Below are 20,725 nucleotides of genomic sequence, written 5' to 3'. Positions count from 1 at the left end.
GGTTGTCATGTTGTAAAAATGAAATGTCACATTTTAAATAGGTCTCGCTGCTGCCTCCTTTATCTCCTCCTACAGTAATTGTTCGACTCAATTCCTCTGGAAACAATCAGCGCATTTTCTCAGAGGTCAACAGCCTAAAACAAATTCTGCGTATGGAATCATCGGTCAAAGGTTACGCCGACGATGAGCTATCCTTGTTTGCTGTTAGCTTAGCTTCCTCCATTTCAGTATTGGGGGCGGCCCGGTGATCCAGTGGTTAGCGCGTCGACCTCACAGTGCAGAGGGACAGGGTTCAATTCCAGCTCCGGCCTCCCTGTATGGAGTTTGCATTTTCTCCCCTGGGCCTGCGTGGGTTTTCTCCGGGTATTGCGGTTTCTTCCCACATTCCAAAAACATGCATGGCAGGCTGATTGAACACTCTAAATTGTCCCGAGGTGTGAGTGTGAGCGTGGATGGTTGTCGGTCTCTGTGTGCCCTGCGATTGGCTGGCAACCGGTTCAGGGTGTCCCCGGCTTACTGCCCGAAGACAGCTGCGATAGGCTCCAGCACCCCCTGCAACCCTTGTGAGGATAAGCAGATCGGAAAATGGATGGATGGACTTTCAATATTGGCATCACCCTCGAAAATTGTTTCACGATCAAATTTTAAGCGGAGCAGCCAAATAGTCTCTCTCGTTCCTGATTGGTTTATGAAGGAGTATTTTGCAACCGAGGCCTGTTCGCTCGGACGCATTTATCTGCCCGCCGGTGTTAACATCAGACTGGAGACTCATTCTCAGTAAAATGAGACACATTCCAATATCTGTGTTAAGTGGCCAACACTGATTCCCTGTGAACACACGCATTGAGTGGAGCGGTGTGTATTCAATCTAATTTAATCAAGCTGGAACAATGCCTGGGCCGTGGGCGCGTCTGATAACGACGGCGTAGCCGACTCCGGATAGAGCTTGTCGTACGGATGCCGCAGGTCTCCGTGCAGGCTGGGAATGAGGTTTGATAAGCATGGCGGGGGGGGGGGCACCAAAAATCACCCGTGGAGGATTAAGGGAGGGGGGGATGGGCAGTGGAGCACGACAAAGGCTGTTAAATTTAACTGGCGAGGGCATAAAGCCTCACTTCAACTCTGATTGATTTCAACCCCAAGTCAATGAGGTTCCGCCCGTTACAACTTGTACTCCCTCTTTGAGACTCCCTCTTTTTCTTTCACACTTTGTGTCTGCGTCCTCCGCCCCGAAACAAATCACTGCGTCTGGTCCACTACTCTTGGAACCGTATACTTTCCTATGTTTCGTCAACACTCAACTCCAATAAAGTTCGACTGAGAATTCAACATTTACGGACAGACAGTTGAATTTTGCTGGGGGCGTATAGAATATAGAATATCGAGGTGTACAGTGCTAACATGTCGACGACCCAAAGAATAAAGTACCTGCATCTCACATGCGTATTTTGTGTTGGAATTATGCATACCGGTATGTCTTTAAAATAATAGAATGAGAATGTGATGATTAGCAGAAACTAACGCTGGGCTCTCATGATGATCTGCGATTGGTTTGTCAGTAAATGTCAAGTAAATATGGCCCAGCTCATTTATTTGATAATCTCATGTTGATAGAGGAGCAATGCGGGAGGAGGTAGAAATATTTTGGTGCGAATGAGGCGAGGCTTTTTCGTCTCCTTATTTCATGGAGGTGTCTACTAAAGATGACGTCATGTCATCTTCATGTGCCTCATTCCATATTATATCTCTGTCCTACTGCGGAATTTCAATCGATTCTAATTTTTGGTGTATATCTCCTGACGTTTATTCATTTATTTATCCCCCCCACCCCACCACCACCACATAATTTCACACAGTGAGCTTGATGTTCCAAATATAGTCTGAAATCAATCTAATCTCGTCTCTAATGGATTCCCAGTAAGAATATTAGGCGGGGAAAATTGATAAATCACCGCCATACCACCCAATACCGTGCCTACAACCTCTTTATTATTAACCGTTATTGGTTATGTGATATCTGTGCGCATGTCTATTTGTGCAGGGAGAATGAGGTCCTGAAGGTCCAGTTGAAGAAGTATGTGGGGGCGGTGCAGATGCTGAAGAGAGAGGGGAGCCAGGGCAATGACGGTAACGCACCCACACACACACACACACACACACACACACACGTGTAGAGGTGGCTAGTGCATATTTTGCTCACAAACAGAGGTGCCATGAATCCATTGCAGAGGCCCTTTCGGTTCTGCTGCATTTCTCAAGGGCTCAAGTGTGTAGCTTGTCTTTTAATGGTGCCAGGCTTCGGCAAACACGATGGTGAGCCTGTTTATTTATTTGCGTTTGTTTTGGGCGGGGTGGCAATAACTTTGACCGTGTTTGCCACCGCCGTAGGGCACAGATGTGTTATTGGAACTGAAGCGGCACTCTGTGTGTAAATACGAGTGAGATAAGCCTCCGCTGTTTATAAATAGAGTAAACTAGGCAGATTATCGAGGGATCTAATAATGGCTAATTGCATTTTTTTGGGGGGGGGGGGGTTAAAATGAGAATGGCTACCTGTGCTGTTTGTCCTGCAGAAACTGATAGGTCACAGGTGTCAAACTCAAAGACCGGGGGCCAGATCCGGCCTGCCGCATCATTTTATGTGGCCCGCGAAAGCAAATCAAACATGTCTAGTTCCATGATGCTTGCTAAAGTCTGAACCAAAATTTCAAATTGTCATATGTAATCCACAATAACAGTCATTATTCTTGACTTCTGATTTTAAAACTAGTTATCCATCAATTTGTTGTGCGCTGTGTATGTAATATGTGGAGGTGATTAAACATTTACAGTATATGGTTTCCCAAAATTCATAACGGCCCTCCAAGGAAAACCGGAACTACAATGTGGCCCGCGACATACATGAGTTTTACACCCCTGTGATAGGTAAATGGAAACGTGAAGATGAAAGCAATAACCGCAACAGAGATTATATGTGGCTAAATGTTTGGGGGGGGGGGCTGTTATTAATTCTGACAGAATGCCAGCATAATTGTCATTATTTCTTGAATGATTTTTTTTGTTTGTTTGTTTGACGGTGAGTTGATTTATTCCGAAGCTTAGTAGACTCTTTTCTCAGAACCTGCCATTAAAAAAAAAAATATATATATATATATATATATATATATATATATATATATATATATATAATTGTGGTAATTGCTTCCCAAACATATGTAGTTTTTCAGAATTTAATTTCCTGATCTGCAACAGAGGAAATATTGTATGAAATGACAAATTTGAGGGCGGCCTGGTAGTCCAGTGGTTAGCACGTCGGCTTCACAGTGCAGAGGTACCGGGTTCGATTCCAGCTCCGGCCTCCCTGTGTGGAGTTTGCATGTTCTCCCCGGGCCTGCGTGGGTTTTCTCCGGGTGCTCCGGTTTCCTCCCACATTCCAAAAACGTGCATGGCAGGTTGATTGGATGCTCTAAATTGTCCCTAGGTGTGAGTGTGGGCGTGGATGGTTGTTCGTCTCTGTGTGCCCTGCGATTGGCTGGCAACTGATTCAGGGTGTCCCCCGCCTACTGCCCAAAGACGGCTGGGATAGGCTCCAGCACCCCCCGCGACCCTAGTGAGGATCAAGCGGTTCGGAAAATGGATGGATGGATGACAAATTTGATTCCACATGTGGGATGTGCAAAGAAAGATCACGGTTTGTTCTTCGTGAAATCGTTACTTGCTAGCTTCTTGTCCATGTATTCTTTTTTTTTTTTTTTTAAATGCTCACTATCAATTTGGCTTTTGGCCATATTAGCAGCTGGAAAAGAAACGGTGAGTTCGATTTTCAGTTCTATGGTCATCGTTGCCTTTTTGGCATCCTTGGCACCTTGGCGGTTGGCATCACGGGCAAAACCCAAGAAAAAATATCGGAGAAAAAGCTCAACGCACAATTTCACATCATGCGTGACAGCCGTTCAATCTCTGATTTGTTTATTCTTTTTGTTTTTGTCTCGATGTTGTCGGTTCGCCGCGTCTGGTGTCTCCGTGGAAAAGGTTGAAACCTTTTGGTCGATTGGATATTCTCCGCTCCACTGGGATATAAACTTCATTTTTCTCACCGTGCGGCAACAGGTTCTTTATTGCCCTCTTCCTGAATCAAATCTTCACATGTGCAGTCAGTTGATGGACTAGTCCATTGCATAAGAACGGAGGGGGGGGGAATCAGCCGAAAGATCATGATAAAGCATTTTCATGACTTTTAAGCACGAAGACCGTAGCAAGACTTATTGTTTTAAATCTAAAAAAAAACTTTATTCAACCGTTTCGACGAGATGGCCGTCTCGGCGTCCCCCCCCGTGGGTTTGCGCAATGGTAAAGTCCGCCCCTGCTTCTTCATAAACGACTGCCCGCAAATCATTTTCTGTTTTTGTGTCAAGCAAGGACAGTCGGGGTTCGGGAACTTGTTAAACAGCCATATGCCTGGGCTACGCCTGCAGTTGGGGGCATTCATGTTTAAAACATGACAGCGCCTTCACGTTTTGTCGTTGCTCCCCGGCAATTACCGGCTCAAACACAGCCTCCTCTCTCGGCCACACCTGTGGGCTCCGTTGAGGAAGATCACAGAGGGACAGGCGATGATTGGAGGCCGAGAGGCCTCACGGTCCCCCCCCCCCCCCCCGCGCTCGCTCGATAACCCACAAGCATTTATCACCCAATCAGATTTGCCATTTGGTGATCTGGCCTCTCCGCTTTGTGGCATGCGTTGCACCTTCCGTCTTCTTTTGACTCCATCCCTTTCTCTCTTTGTCTTCCCAGTCGACGGGCGTAGCAATTTCCTCTCCACGGCGGCGCCTAAATGATTTCCTCCTCCTTTGCCTGTCTTCTCTCGCTAATGATGTACCTCATTCTCGCTTACTTTTGATGTTGACTACCAAAGGTTCCGCTTGGCTGTAAGAGGAGGATGTATGAATTTGAGGAGGGGGAGGTAGGGTAGAAATTGAAGGAGGGGATGGGGGGGGGACAGGAGGATGAATTGATAGACAAATGGCAGTTTTATTTTTTTTTGTATGTGCTGTCAGCATGCTTCCCTGTGATCAGAGCCTCCCTCTAATGATAGCGCCGCGGACGTGTTCTCTCAAATGCTTGGTAGGCGCCGTCAGCACCACTGACATCCCCGCTAAAGAGGTTTCTCCTTTACCTCCGCTGTGATGGACGGATAATTAATTGTTTCCTGCAGGATGCCGTTGCGGGATTTCCCTTTTCTTCTCTGTGAAAAGGGAGCGGTGTCTTGAATTTGATCCCAATCGCTCCATATGTGGGTTACATATCATACAGACCAATATCATAGAATCAAACGAAAGACGGTAAGAACCTCCTGTACTGTGATGACTTGAGAATAGTGAAAGTACCTCTCAACAAAATTGTAGCTTCTCTCTTCCATTTAAACATGATTGACTTCACGCTGACATCTGTGGTCGTTTTTGCCTCACGCTCTGGTGCGTTTTCTCTGGCCTAAAGTGAGAGAATAAAAAGAAAAGTGGCTTAACTTGAAATGGAACTCTGTTTTCTGAAGTCAATTGCTGCAGCGACACAAGGTCGAGATTAGAATTAAGGGCATTGATGGGTTAAGAATTTTTTTTTTTTTTTCCCGCAGAATCTCGAGAGTTCCACTGCCGATCTTCCAGGTAATAATGCTTTCGTTCTCTCAGAGGAGCTGCGTTGGCCTCTTGGTCGACCGTTTTGCCGTTTGAATAAACCATTTACCCAAGGGGTCGATTCGTCGCGGTGATGGTCCTTTGCGTCGGAGGAAAGTGGTCCTTTGCCGAATAAGATGGCCGATTGCTGCATGTAGCCTGCCTTAAATTGGCCTGCGGTGGTGTAGATTAAAACGATTGGACTGGATCCGGGCCAAGGTTCGAAAGTTATTAACTTGTTGAGTGCTGACGTGCCTCTAAGGAAAAACACCAGGAGAGCAGTGAAGGGGTCAAGGGCCGCTATTTCCCTCATTTCCATTTTCAGCTTACGATGCATCCGATGTCTATTTGATCGTTATTCTGTTAATATTTTTGAGGAAACGTAGGGGTCAATTTAGGCTGTGCCTTTTTCAGCGGTTTGTTTGAACGACATACAGTAAATACAAAATCCGTGGCTCACTCACAAGAACTTTTTGAGTCTGCGCAAAAGGGGTGTCACGATGTTTACATGGTTTTGTTCATTGTGGTCATTTCTATTTAATATTGTGCGTTGACCCTATTTGTAAATCAAGGTATATGTTGCGGGACGGCCTGGTGGTTGACCGTTTAGCGCGTCGGCCTCACGGTGCAGAGGTCCAGGGTTTGATTCCGGTTCCGGCCTCGCTGTGTGGAGTTTGCATGTTCTCCCAGGGCCTGCGTAGGTTTTCTGCGGGTACTCTGTTTTCCTACCACATTCCAAAAACATGCCTGGCAGGTTAATAGAACACTCTAAATTGTCGGTCGGTGTGATTTTGAGTTGGAATGGTCGTTTGTCTTTGTGCCCCCTGCGATTGGCTGGTAACCAGTTCAGGGTGTCCCCCGCCTACTGCCCGAAGACGGCTGGGGTAGACTCCAGCAAGCCTGCGACCCTTGTGAACATAGGCGGATTAGAAAATGGATGGATGGTATATGTTGCTCTACCGCTTGACTTCCACCACTGCAAGTAGTGATCCGTACCTTTTTTCTGTGTCACCTTGAGAAGTTTACTACCCCGCTTTCTCTGGCGTCAAGACCACAAGGAGCCTCATCTGCCTGTCAGACTTGGAGTCTTCCATCATGCAGCTGGGTCACTGTCATGTAGACATTCTTTCGCGGTTATTTCAAAAAAATTACGATCACGGGAGAAGTGTAACTTATCCCAGGTGACTTTGGGTAAGAGGCAGGGTCCCGCATTTGTTGGGACTTGGGCTTTGGAAAAGGGGGCGGGGCATGTTTGTGTCCTATGTGGAAAGTGGAATTTTCCCCCACAGGAGCAAACCAAAGTTCCCTCTTTTAATTCTATCCATCCATCCATCCATTTTCCGAACCGCTTGATCCTCACTAGGGTCGCGGGGGGTGCTGGAGCCTATCCCAGCCGTCTCCGGGCAGTAGTAGTCTTAATGATGTACGGAGGCCAACCCTTTACCTGTCTCGGCATCCATGTTTAACAACTATAAATAAATGAGCGGAGGACAGGAGCTTATTCATCTCCAATCAGGAAATGCATTACACGGCTGTTAAAAACCAAATAAGGTTACTCTCCGGCCCTCGGTCCCTTTTGCTCCTGCCGGCAGCCACCGAACTAATGAGTGAACGAGAGGCATTTATCACTGCCGCCCTGTTCTAATAGGCGTGTGGAACTTATTCATTACAGACACAGCTCTGCATTTATTGTCCCTCGCCGCGCTTCGCTTTGCCCTTGTAGGTCCTGAACGAGGTCAGGGCTCCCGTTCGAACTTGCCACTTGTGTATTTGTGCGCGGCCGCACATTCTGTTGTTCTTTTTGCGCGGGTGGACCCCTCTGTGAATATAAATTGAGAAGTGAAGGTATGTTTGCATGCTGATGAAAACTTAATTGCTTTTAATGGCTTTTTGCCGAGGCTGTCGGCGTGGGGAAGTGTTTATTCATGACTTTTAATCAGGTGTAGTGGCATGCCTTCAGGAGTGGGCTCAGTGGTAGAAAAACGCATCTCAGTGGCCAGGGGGTGGGAGGGGTCATTATTGAACAATGTGTGTAGGCATGCATTTTTTTTTTTTTCAGCGCAAAAGTCCATGTCTGTTGTTCATATGCGCAAGTTGAGTTCATTGCGATGTTGCAGACGAGTCTCTCGTGTGAGTGTCGGGGAGATGAGGTGCGGAGTGGAGGCCCCAAACGAAACACCGCTCGTGGCAGTCGGCCGGCGTGAAAGTGTTGAGGCTGACGGCCAAGCGCTTTATGTTCAAACAAGTTATTTTCAATCCTAGTAGGCCGAGTGTAAAAGCGCACACGGTGAGTCATTCCCCATGTGACTTGAAGCGGAATCGCGTTCCGATCCCTTATAGCTCCAATAGCAGGCGTCCGCCGAGCAGATCGGGCTTGTTTATCAGCTCCAAATGGTGTGAAGGGTGCTCATTTAATCCAAGACGATCAATGAAGCGGCCCTACTGGCTATTAATAAGGTGACTTTGTGTTCTCCACGTTTGGCCAGGTGGTCAACACCTCAGCAATTTTGTGTCTCTGGTTATTGCGTGCGTGCGCACGCGTGTAATTGTTGTGGGCACCACCGGGGGGGGGGCGCGTGACACATTTCACCACCTCGGTGGACACTTGTTAATAAATGGTTGAATCATCCTTCTCTGCCAGAAGTCTCTTGACGACTGCGAAGAGGGAAAAGAAGAGCGGCTACTCTGCAAATTAAACTTAGTCTTGTCATTTCCTTTCTTTAGTTTCTTGTTGAGACGTGAGCTGGCCGGAATGTAGACGAAAAGCTACGCAGTGCCTCAGAGCTGCGAGCAGTATCGGCAAGGACAGAGTATTCTGAAGCGGGGTACGCACATACGACGCATTTTTAATCTCTTGATTTTATTTTTGTTTTTTTCCTCAATGTGACAGACACGTGATAAGGAAAAATTGATATGTCCACTAGCGAATCTGAGTCCCCTCCGTGAAATGAGAAAACTAAAACTGACGTGAGGCAGTTTGGAAAATCCATACAAAGTGAGCGTAATTGTAGAAGAAGAAACAGGGAGACGAGCGCAAAGACATTTTGACAGAATACATTAAGTGGCAAGCCGTGGCTCGAAATACGTTAAGCAGAAAATCGCAAAAGCATTCACAAATGAACTGTGAAATGAACTCAAGAAGGTGCCATGTTTGGTCAGCGCAACCGATTCCAACTCACCAAATCTTGACAAAAAAGGAAATTCCGCAAGGCGCTCGGGGAAGCGAACATGAGAAATGCATACAAAGGGGCTAAGATAAAACATCAGAGCTGTGGAAAGGAAACATGCGCAGCTTCGCTTACCGGGAGATGAAGAGATGGTTCAACAGATGCAAATGTCCGCATGTATAAAGTTTGCAGAAACCGTCAAGAAAGTAAATATGCGAGCAGGACTCATGCATAAAGACCCTTAGTAAGATACACTCCTGTCGTGGTTGAAAATCATTTTATTTTGTTTCCAGTCGAGGAAATAAATAATGAACAGCGAGGGGGGGGGGGGAAAGCATCTACCAGAAATCACTGCACTGGAGATGTCGTTTTACTATGGCGGGCATGTTTTTTGAGCCTTGGTGGGGATGTACGCGCTCCACCGAGTGCCATTCGAGTTAATATCTGAAATATTTCACTTCTCTCTTGAAGCTTAACTATGGATTGGTTAGAATTACAAATGAAGTGCGGTGCGCATGGCTTCAAATTTGATGAGGGATTGAGAGGAAGCCCTCATGTTGATGCAGCGAGCGATTCACCTCCAATGTTGCCTTCGGCTATTTTTTATTTATTTTTAAAATTTGCGCGAATACACACGCGCACACACTCTCATAGGCGCACACCTCCGGGTCATTACTGTACCTGGCACTCAAAGTAACGGTAGGCTTCAATTCGCTACATTGCTGCCATGCAAGTTATCCGTGCAAACTCCCAAGTGTGTTTTGGAAGAACCCGCTGTTTATAAAATCCGGATAACGCATCCATAGTATGACATCACAATCTCTCTTTCTCGTCTGCCTTGCCTCCTTATCTCCTGAGTGATTACATCTGCTCCCAGCTCGCCATCCTGCCGGCCTTCCAGACCGTGTTGGACGTGTCGGTGTTGTTATGTCGGGGGTCCAGGCATGCTGTTCATTTCCTGCATGAGTGCCCGCGCCGATGATAAAAAAAAACTCCTCTCAGCATGCGGGGCGGTAAAGAGAGCGTGAAACACTCCTGTGTTTGCCATGTAGAGGATGTCGGGGACAGAGGGCTTGTTTGTTAGACTGGCCTTTGTCAGACTCAGACACGTGTCCGGTGGCGCTTTCAGTGGTGTGTGAGAAAGAATTTGGAGGCAAAGTGCCGATCTTTGCTGTTGTTGTTTGCGGTCTTTTGAGTTGCCTTCGCATGGTTGCAGATAACTTGCCCGGTTCGACGAGTTCACTCATACCCAGAAGGCGCCGATTCTTTTCCTCCGTGCAATGAGTAATCGATTAATCGGCAAGTAATCGATTATTCGATTAATCGTTGAGATGCCTTTTTTTCCATTTAAAATTGTTCAAATGCTCCTAATATCACTTTCAGCATCATAAATGCGATCCGATTTCTGTGGAAGTTTCCTGATTATCTTTGCGTTGAATCAAACTAAAACTTTGGAAAATAACGATTAGTATTTTTTTTGGTCTAACTTCTGACATGCAATTCCTGCGTGCATGTTCGGGGCGCGTCAGGAAGCTGTGAAATATAAATACCGTGTTACTCTACTCTCTGACTGTAAATTCTTGACCGTCTCCATCTTTCTGTTCCTTCCGTTGTCAAAATATACTCTTGACTGTTTTTAATCACTTTCAATGATGACGCCATAAAATATATGTCAACCTCTTCTTCATTGATTGGTTGATTGATTGATATCTTGGTGGGGATTATAAGGCCGAAACCCCCCCAAAACAGTCGGCAACGGAATGGATGAACATAAACCGGGGCGCGTTCATGATGATGATGATGATGCAATGTTTAGAAGCAAGCTATTCCCCATCCGTGACCTTAATTAACATAATTGTTGCTGCAGTTTCAAAAATGCGTGTCAATCACGAACCCGCAGTGTTGTATATTTTGTGCCTCGACATTCTTTTTCATGAGCTTCAGACATTTCAGTTGTGAGGTCATCTATTGCCGGTGATGAGTTTCAGCGTCATTATGGAGTCTTTTTATTTTTTTTTGAGGGCACTGCTGGAAGTTCGATTTATGTCTTGTGACTTGTTGTAACTGTCATATGCTTATTTCTGTGCTAGGGTCTTTTTTTTTTTTTTATCCTGGACTTAAATTATCCTCGGAAGAGGATAGTTCGAGCATGTTTTTTTTTTTTTTCCTCTCCCAACCCAGTGTTTTTTTTTTTTTTTTTTTTCCCTTTCTGAATTCTGATTGTAATTTCCTTAAAATAAAGGATATCTTATCTTATCTTAAAAAAAAAATGGAGCCACACACTGATAATGACCCACTTATATTTGGAGGCTTTTTTCCCTTTGGAACATTTGGAGCAAAAAATGCAAAAAGCCAAGACAAATGGACTGTTGCATCATCCTCTTATTAAACCTCCTGATTTTCATGAGACTCCACGGCTGAGCCTGCGCATGGTTTCCGTGCGTCATCGTGACATTGTACCCCGTCCGCGCATTGGCTCATTTCCACCCCCTATTTTCAACCGTGAATGGACCGGGGTCGCTTCCTTAATTACTCATTTGCATATAGAACCGCCGTTTGGACCTCACGTTATTAGACACAGCAATTAGATTAACAGCAAATGTGCAGTGCAATGTCGCAGAAAGTCCAGGACCACAAAATGGTTTTCTTTTACAGAGCAGATCAAAAAATAAATAAAAAGAATAATCCATTGTAAATAAATTAGCGAATTCATTTACACGGCTAATCATTTTTAAAAAGATTGAAGATGTCATAAGATGTAACGTTTATATCATGCGGTTAGGGAATACTAAATGACAGAAGATAATGGCAGCACGTTAATTCTTTTTCCACAAACACAATGTAAGCTTTGCAGTTGAACTGTGCGTTCCATTATAGTGATCAAACTGTGAAAATGCTGGCCCTTTTCGGAAATAATGCAACTATCGATTCTCGGATCAAACTGACAAAAAAAAAAAAAAGAAGAAGAAAAGAAAAGCCTTATTAACTGTTCAGGAAAACGTCATTTTAAACCCCTTGAGGCACAGCGGTTACTACAGTGGACAGCGTAGCATGTTATCAGGGTTAGCATATGAATTCATTGCAGTTGTTCTGTTTATATTTTAATGTCAGAACTAAACAGTCACACACATAATGGAAGTGAATTTGAATCATTCGCGCCCGGAGTAAAGTCAGTCACATGATATTGATATTCATTTACGACTGTAAAAACATCGAAACAAGATTGCTGGGGGGATGGGGGTGGGGGGTCTCTTTGAATGCGAGCCGCCGACCTCACAAACTGTAACTTTGTGTTTCTACCTCTTATCTTAACATCCCTTGTTGAGGCTTCACATCTGTAGTTTCTGGCATTCCTGAAAGTACGTCTAAATAGTCTGATGATGTCATCGAATGTGACACGTCACACCCTGACAGGACAGGAGAGCAAAACTGCGAGGGAGTGAGCCGCAAAGAGTAGCTGATCATCGAACACGAAGACAGACACATGGACATGAATGTGGCGTGACGTTCGCACCCTTACTTCAATTTTTTTGGTATCCTAGTTTAAAAGCTGCATCCTCTTATTTAAGATTGCTTCGTTCATAGCAGTGATTGACCGAACTGCCAACAACTACCTTGACTGTTGTGTTTCCCAGCCAGAAGCTCGCCCGCTTCTGTTTCCTTTCAACCCTAATTAAAGCAAATCCTCCAAATGAGCATCTTTCAAACGCTCACGATATAGCACGTGCAACACCCACAGCATTTTTTTATTTTTATTTTTCTGGCAAAAAGAGATGCATTTCTGCAGCATAATGAAGAAAACTCACTTGAAGGGAATTCACTTAGTGAGTAAAACATTTCTCTGCCCCCCAAGTGAATCCCACTGTGCACGAGCCAACTCAACAAAATGCATGTTTTCTAAAAGTCCTTTTGGAGTTTGGATCAAAAGTGTTTTTTTTTCCCTCCCCCCACATCAATCCATGGCTGAAATATTTAAAACCGGCACCGAGTATCTCTGTCATGCTGCCGCTCGCTTCGCTCACTTCCATCCCTTTTTATACGTTTTGTTCCTTTTCTTTCCACCTTTGCTTCCTCTTCGTCTCCCCGGCTCCACTCTCACGCCGCGTTTGCATTAATAAAGCGCGCCAATGCAAAGTGGATGCGGGGGTTTTAAATACGGAGCTGTATGTATATTTGATTGCTTTATGGACCCTTGGCCTCACAAAGAAGGCTAATATCAGCTTTTTGCGGATGTGCTGTGTCTCAGCTGTTGTCAAGTCAGAAAAAAAAAAAGAATAGAACGGAGATGCTCTTTGGAAAAAAAAGTACTGTACAGTCTCGAATATTTTTTCACAACCCTTTCATCTTTTGCAAAGCTTCTCAAGGTTGGTTTGCCCCCGCCCAGCCCCCGCCACACCTAAAAACATGTGAATACAGAAAACGATGCTAGGATGCATTTTAAGATAAGAGATTTTGTTTCTGTGGTGCATAGAAGCAAGATCTCCACCGGCAATGCTTAAATTGGATTACCCCCCCCCCCCCCCCCCCCGCCCCCCAAAACAGTCCCATGCCCTCATTTTTTAGTTAATGTATGAAATATATTTCAAACATTTTTTTTGGTCTGGCTTTCCGTGTCTCAAAATGGCATCCGCAGCTTTTCGGTTGTCATGTGTTTCCATCATAGCGCTATCAAAAATTGGCATCGATGCTTCGCATTGAAATTTGTCTTTGCGTTCATGGTTAATTTTGACACCGTAATTGGTTCACTAAAACAAAGTTATGCTGATTGTCTCGGTTTGATCACTTGTCTCCCCGAGTCTGAATAAAAAGTACCGCATTTTCCGGATTATAAATGGCTCCTGAGTATAAGTCGCACCAGCGACAAAATACATAATAAATAAGAAAAAAAAAACATATGTAAGTTGCACTGGAGTATAAGTCGCGGAGATTTATTTGATGAAATCCAGCACCAAAAACAGACATGTCATTTTGAAAGGCAAATAAAAATAAAATAGAGTACAACAAGCTGAATAAGTGTATGATTTGTTAACGTTACATGACGCATAAACAACAGAAGTGAGATCGTGCCCGGTGTGTTCATGTAACAACTATAGCATAACGGACATGCTAACACGTTTATCAAACCAAATCACAAAATCCAATGAAATCGTCATACTTCGTGTCACTTTTAAACAACTCTGCCAACTCCGGAGGTAGAAATGGGCGCTTCTTCTTCTATGTTGCTGACGTCAGACTCATAGTCAACTTATCATAGTCAACTACAGTGCCCTCTTGTGGTATAATGTGGAAATAACATGTGAAATGAAATAAGGAAAACTTTAAATTAAAAAAAAAATTTACCATCCGGAAAATACGGTCCGTACTTTGAAGAACAGTTCTGTCAGGATCACAGAACTACTTTTTTATGAATATGGCGTCCCAAGACATTTTTTTTTTCATTGGTTCTTTGGCTTCCTACTCTTAACAGGACATGGACCGTGATGTTTTTTTGTACATTTTGAACCATTGCATCCTTCCTACATTTATGTAAACCGTTCATTTGCCTTGTCAGAAGATAGGCAGCTGTCATCGTTGCAGCCGGGTGTCTTCATCCTTGATTGCGGTGAATGTTGTTTGTATGCCAATGACAAGGCAGCCGATCTGATTCCCTTTTTTTTTTTTTTGTTTTGTTTTAGGCAGAGCATCTGCTTAATGCACTTCAGTGTGTCACAACAACCGCAGGGGTCATGTCGCAACAGTTTGCCGGCGTCGTCCTTATGTTTAGTGCTGGGAACCGAGATGCTGATTAGACATTGAGCGCTTGGATGTTTGCAGATAAGTTTGCATGATTAAAGGCCAGCTAATCAACTTGGACAAGTTTTGATATCAGAACTTATTAGCTCCGATGCACTCAGTGAGTCTGGGGTTGAAGCGGGGGTTCCGTGCGACTCGCGTACCGCTGCGACGTTGAAGCGTTTATGAAAACAACATCCTCTTCGTCGCTGTTGTTGTTCCAAGTGCATCGGGTGAGGAGCAGATGGTGCTGATTGAAAGCTGCCGCTGTGAACTAGCTGCAGTGATTAGATATGTCTTGATGTCAGAGTGGAGCGTAATGACTTTGCCTATTGATTAGATAACATATGCGCTTGGTCATGTTTGTTTCGGAACACGGGAAGTTGAACTCCGCCATTTAGGGCGTATGTGCCACTTGGCTGTGAATCGAGTGCATTTGCATGTAAGCTGCACAAACTTGGGACGTTCTTGTCGTCGTTGCTCGATGCCTGTGCTGTCAGTTATAATCATCAGAAAGAACTTTGAAATTCACATTTGTGCAAAAACATGTCCAATGATACGGTGACACTATTTTTCCCCTCTAGCCGTGGCAATCAGGTTTCAGGCTATCGTCGACGAAACGGGATTCATGTGAAACATCGCTGGATGGGCGAGATGAGAAAATGTGACAGGCGGTGATTGCCGTGGATGTTATGGGCCCAGTGCGATGTGTGTGTGTGTGTTGTATTCGACTGAGACGAGTGCATCTGGGAGGGGGTATCAAGCCATGCCCTGACAGGGAATGTTCATTGGCCTCTATTGTGGTTAGCAACATGCTCCATGGCTGCCCTGCGTCCAAATGGCACCGATATTCCTCCCAATCAAAATCAGCGCCGGTACACACGTGCTGCCGAGAAGGCGCAACCACCAAGCAGAGATTCTTCTCCTTTGACGAATGTTGTGGCCCACCAAAAAAAAAGGCTGAAAACAAACCACATCGGGTCAACACGGAGGACAGCACCAACTACGTCGCTATCTTGGATGGAATTCTTTTCCATTGATGAGTAACAAATGCTCAGATTCAATTCATTGTTGTTTGTTGTGATTGTAGTTTGCAGGGCCGAGATACTTGGAATGCAAGTGGTACTTGAGAGACCTCATTTAGCGACATGACAAGTTTACAGACGATTAGGAACATCTCCCAGTCTGCCTCAGTGAACTTTTACAACGCTGCGTGTTACGATAAACAAAATAATAAACATAACATCGCATCAATCTTTGAACGCTTGACATTGTACCCGAGTCTTCTTCTGGCCCATCTCTCCCTCTGGCGTTCCCCCCTGATCTAAAATCGGAACTATCTAAATTACACTTGCTAATAGGTCACAGCGGCATAATTTCCTCCCTCACCTCGTCACTCCGTCCCTCTCTCTTTTTTATTTATTTATTATTAATTAATCGTTAAGGTGCAGAGAATATTTCATTTGACACGAAATGAAATTGTTCTTCTCAACTCTTGAAAGAAGGAAAAAAATAAATAAATAAAAATCTCTTCGACTCTGCCGTACCTCGTCCTCTAGATGGGAACATGAATTCTTAATCTTCATTTTAACACACTGCTACCCATTCCCCGCTTCAGGCATGCACACAGCCACCATCGGACACTAAAAGTGAACACACACTCACTTTGCTGTGCCTGAACACCTTCAGAGAAATATTTTCGACTCGTTTTTATTTTTTTAAATACATTCTCCAGAGACCTCAACTCCTCATTAAAAAAATGCACCACACTGCGCCATCAGATCAGCATATTAATTCCAAGCTGAAGAATAAGTGCTCTGAACAAACAAGACCATGACAGAGAGTCACGGCCTCTTTTTTTCTTTTGTTGCTTTTTATAATGTCGTGTCTCGGTAGATGGGATCTCGACGTTATATCATCAAGATTGAGGAAAAGACGTGTCATTTAAAGGATTTGTGCCATTTACATGGTGTAGTGAAGAGCTAAACAATATGAAAAAAACACAACCCTCATTATTGGCACTGACAAAGTTTCACGTGACTTCTGGCCAACCTGCCTCTCTTTTGCTTCTTGTATGGCAGCGAACTCGATTTTGAGGGACGGCTGTTGCAAATGTGTGTTGCATGAGGTTTGACAGTTTCCACCGGCATTCGCTCCAGAAGGGGTCTTCTCAAGGGGATGCAAATTCCCCCCTAAAAAAGAGAGTGATTGACATTGTCATGTACAGTGAAGTCACCTTTTGTTTCCATAAAGAGCCCCCCTCCCGCACCCCCCCCCCCCCAAAAAAAATTATAAATATAATTCTGAAGGGCTATCTAAGTAAGGCTGGCTGATTATATGATTGAGAATTATAATATTGCTTGACAGCGAGCTGCGAGCGGCTGTGCGTGACTGTAGCCGATCAGAGTCTACCTTTTCCTTCTAACTTTGGTTTGCAAGTGGAAGTAAACAGAATCCGACAAGTCAAGAAGCAGTCGTAAACCACGAGTGACTCTCACAATTACTTGGCGAAAATTTCCGAAGATGACACTAGTTTGATGTGGCGGGATCTCGAGTACCGTATTTTCCTGCACTATAAGGCACAGCTAAGAGCATTAGATTTTCTGAAAAGCTGACAGTGCCCCTTATAATCTGATGCACCTTGTATATGGATTAATATTCTGATTTCTGGGACATAGTGTTCTGGAAAGCGTTTTGTTACAGCTGCAGCGGTTGCGAAAGCTCGATATCAATAAAGCTGTATTGTATTGTATTCCCTTTGGCTCCATCTAGTGGATGCATAATGCAACCGCAGCCACTATTGTCGCTTCTATCTTATGTGCCTTGTAATGTTATATGAAAACAGTTTTAAAATAGGCCGTTCGTTGAAGGTGTGCCTTCCATTTCAAAGCGCCTTATAGTGCGGAAAATACGGTAACTCGTGTTTATTTTTAATCTAAGGGAGACCATTTCTAATAAACAACGTTGCCACTTCACTGCGAGGTATTTCGATATTCCTGGCACTTCATCATGAATATGCCTTCAGATTGAACAGAACACTTTTTCATTCCGTTTCACCGAAGAGCTCAAAGTGTACTTGTACACCTTTCAGCAAGCTTTCCTTGTCCTTATATAAGCACTTTTCTTGACCACAAAAACATGTCACCTTCATGTAAGAATGGTGGAATATCGATGCCGGCCCACCGAGTATTTCATGCATTGCTAAACACAAATGTCAGCCTGCATGGAGCGTTATGTGAATTGTATTCACAGTCCCTCACATGGCTGCACGTCGTGCGCTTATTTCAGTTTGTAAGCACAGGGACGAACAGACCATTCGCAAGTGTCGCACTAAGTAAGCAGACATGCATTTTGCATGCGATCGCGTCGCTAAATGTAAATTCTGTCGCCATGTGTGCATGTTCTGTGCATGTTTAATAACACTTTGAATAGGTTGCGGCACAGTGAGCTGCGATGCTTTCCAGCGGAGACGTTTTGGGGCCACAGATTTGTTTTTGGTCATTTTTTTCGATCAAAGGAAAAAAAAAAAGATTTGGTTTTGCTCGCACATGAACACCTGCTTGCACACATTGCTCTTCTATTCTTTATGGCTCAGCGTACCCTGACAGAAAAGGCAGAAAGATAAATGCCGTGTTGCTCGACCATACCGGAATACTGGCTAAAGAAGACATCAAGCTGCTGTTCATATTGTAACCCTTCTGATGAATGAATGCAGGAATACTCTTGTGAGGGTAGAAATTCTGAAAATGAAATCCATTTGAAGCACCCACTAAATGTAAAAAAACTTGATTTAAAGCACTAGATGAATAAAGCTGCACAGGTATTGTATTGGGTTGTATTCCTTTAGCGTAGCTCCATCTAGTGGATGCATAATGCAACCGCAGCCACTATTGTAGCTTTTTATTATTATTCTATGCGCCTTATAATGCGGTGCACCTTATATATGAAAACGGTTTTATTAAAATAGGCCATTCATTATACTCCAAAGCGCCTTGCAGTGCGGAGAATACGCTAGTAAAGAATGCAATTAGAATATTGCATTGCACATCACAAAACAAAGACAGATCATCACCTGCAATGAAGCGTATACCGTTTTGTTTTTTGTTTTTGCTAGCAACCTATTAACCTACTGTTTCGGTTCACTGAGCACTGTGACCTGTCCACTTGTAATTGGATCTGTCCATGTGAAAAGCCCCCTGTGACCCATGAATGCTGGAAACCATTTTTTTTCATCCTCAAATAATACGAATATATAATGACGCTCTGTACACTGCCTTCACATTCGCCAGTAATATTTAGCAACCGGTATCACGATGCATAATCCCAATATTGATCTCGCACCCCTCCCATGTGTGAGCAGTCTCACATCTTATCTTCTCCATCAAAAGCATCCGTGTGATGCCGTCACGCTGGGAGGCGTGGATCTTAAAGGCGGAAAGCTTCAGATTAGAGGAGATGATAAAATGAAACTTTAATAATCCCCGTGAGGAAATTGCGTCACTGCCGAAGTGTGCGAGCAGAAGACAAGAATAGAGAAAATGCAGTCACGAAGGTAATGCGAGTAATTGCTATCAAAGCACATATTGTACTGTAGTGTGAAAAATACAATCTAAGGTATGACTTAATGATGGGCTGCAATCAGATTCCAATTTGGACATACAATATTGCTAAAAGCACATGCTGCAAACATAACCCTGATGATCTTGAGCCTGTCCCAGCTGACTTTGTGAGAGAAGCGCATTAAAATGGAGACAAATTCACATTCATACCGAGGAGACAATTGTTTCAGTGCATTATGGCCCTGTTGTAGATCAACAATTTTCTTTCATCAGTGGAACGCAAACATATTTGTCTTCAGTCTTTCAATTAACAGAGTTGATCCTCGTGGCTAAATTGAGTTTTGTCAATATATGCTGAGAACAAAGAAACACATTTTCACACATTGTTGATCCCCGATTGAGAAATTCATTTTTCGAAGCCTCCACACACCAAGCATTTTAACTTCTCCCAAGCCACAACGAGGGTTGATTTTGAATACGGAGGCTTGTTGTCACATTCATTTGCTACTTTTACCTGTGGGAAACAAATATGACTGCTGTCAATTAAATTTAGGCAAGGGACAATTGATTCGTAAACATTTCCCCACTTTCCTGCACATTTTTTACGTATAGCACACTAGACGCAATACCTTTTAGCTCCTGATAATTTTCACTGCAACTTTTGTGCTCCTACTTTTCCTCTCGTCGAATAGGAGCGAACCAGGTTGGTCTCCTTTCCTCTTATATACTTCAACACACACACACACACACACACACACACGCACACACACACAAGGGCTGCAGTTATCTGAGGGAGGGGAACGCAAGAAATGAACTATGCACGATTAGAAAATGAAAGAAGATTGCTTTTGATTAGCACTAGTTAATTAACTCAGCCAGCTGCCTGCCTGCTCCCGAGCCAGCCCATCAACAATGCACGGCCCGTCTGCGTGATTAACCCAACGTTGTTTATGGGCGCTTGCGTGTCTGTATTTTTGAATGCTAGTGTTCTTTTGTTCATTGCTGGCCTTTTATTCTTGTCTGAGTCCTGGCATTTCATAATAAAAATCAGATTCATTTAGCCCGTGTTGCTTGTCCCTTTCTGATAAAAAAAAAACCCAAACCTATATATATATATATATATACACATATATACTGTATATATATATATATATATATATATATATATATTCATTAATATGCATGGTGGAAAGTGGTTGGCCTTCCCCGTATATATGATTAGCGACATGGGGACCATTGTTGCGCCACGTGACCGCGTGCTGCCAAGTTAAATAGAACAGCAGTGAATGATTGATCAGGTGGAAACAAGGGAGCATAGGAAATGAGAAACAAACAAATGAGAGAGTACAAATAAAGTCATGTGAAAGGAAAAAAAAAAAAGATTGAGGATACGTTAGGCAGAAGCTTGGGAGGAACAGTTGTGCTCGTACAAACTGAAGTTGAACACCCGGCTGTTACTGCTCGCAAAATGTACACCCAGAGTTAATCTTTTGATTCACGAGGGCTGTTTGAACCCTGAAATTTTGTGCAACCTTATTGCAAAAAATAAATAAAA

The 20,725-nt window shown here is 43.9% G+C and overlaps 1 protein-coding gene across 2 annotated transcripts in view; it reads left to right on the top strand.

The window, feature by feature from the left end:
* Nucleotides 1–20,725, top strand: part of snx29 (sorting nexin 29) — an 89,929-nt gene that overhangs the window by 22,877 nt on the left and 46,327 nt on the right. For both annotated transcript variants that reach the window (XM_086138509.1, XM_086138508.1), the window contains exon 14: nucleotides 2,042–2,127. In XM_086138509.1, coding sequence (XP_085994635.1) covers nucleotides 2,042–2,127 — 86 coding nt within the window. The remainder of the gene's footprint in view (nucleotides 1–2,041; nucleotides 2,128–20,725) is intronic.

Source organism: Hippocampus guttulatus, chromosome 19 (genome assembly GCF_054856545.1).
Source record: "Hippocampus guttulatus isolate MCC_2025c chromosome 19, RoL_Hgut_1.0, whole genome shotgun sequence".
NCBI lineage: Eukaryota > Metazoa > Chordata > Actinopteri > Syngnathiformes > Syngnathidae > Hippocampus > Hippocampus guttulatus.
This window is presented reverse-complemented; position numbering and strand designations above follow the sequence as displayed.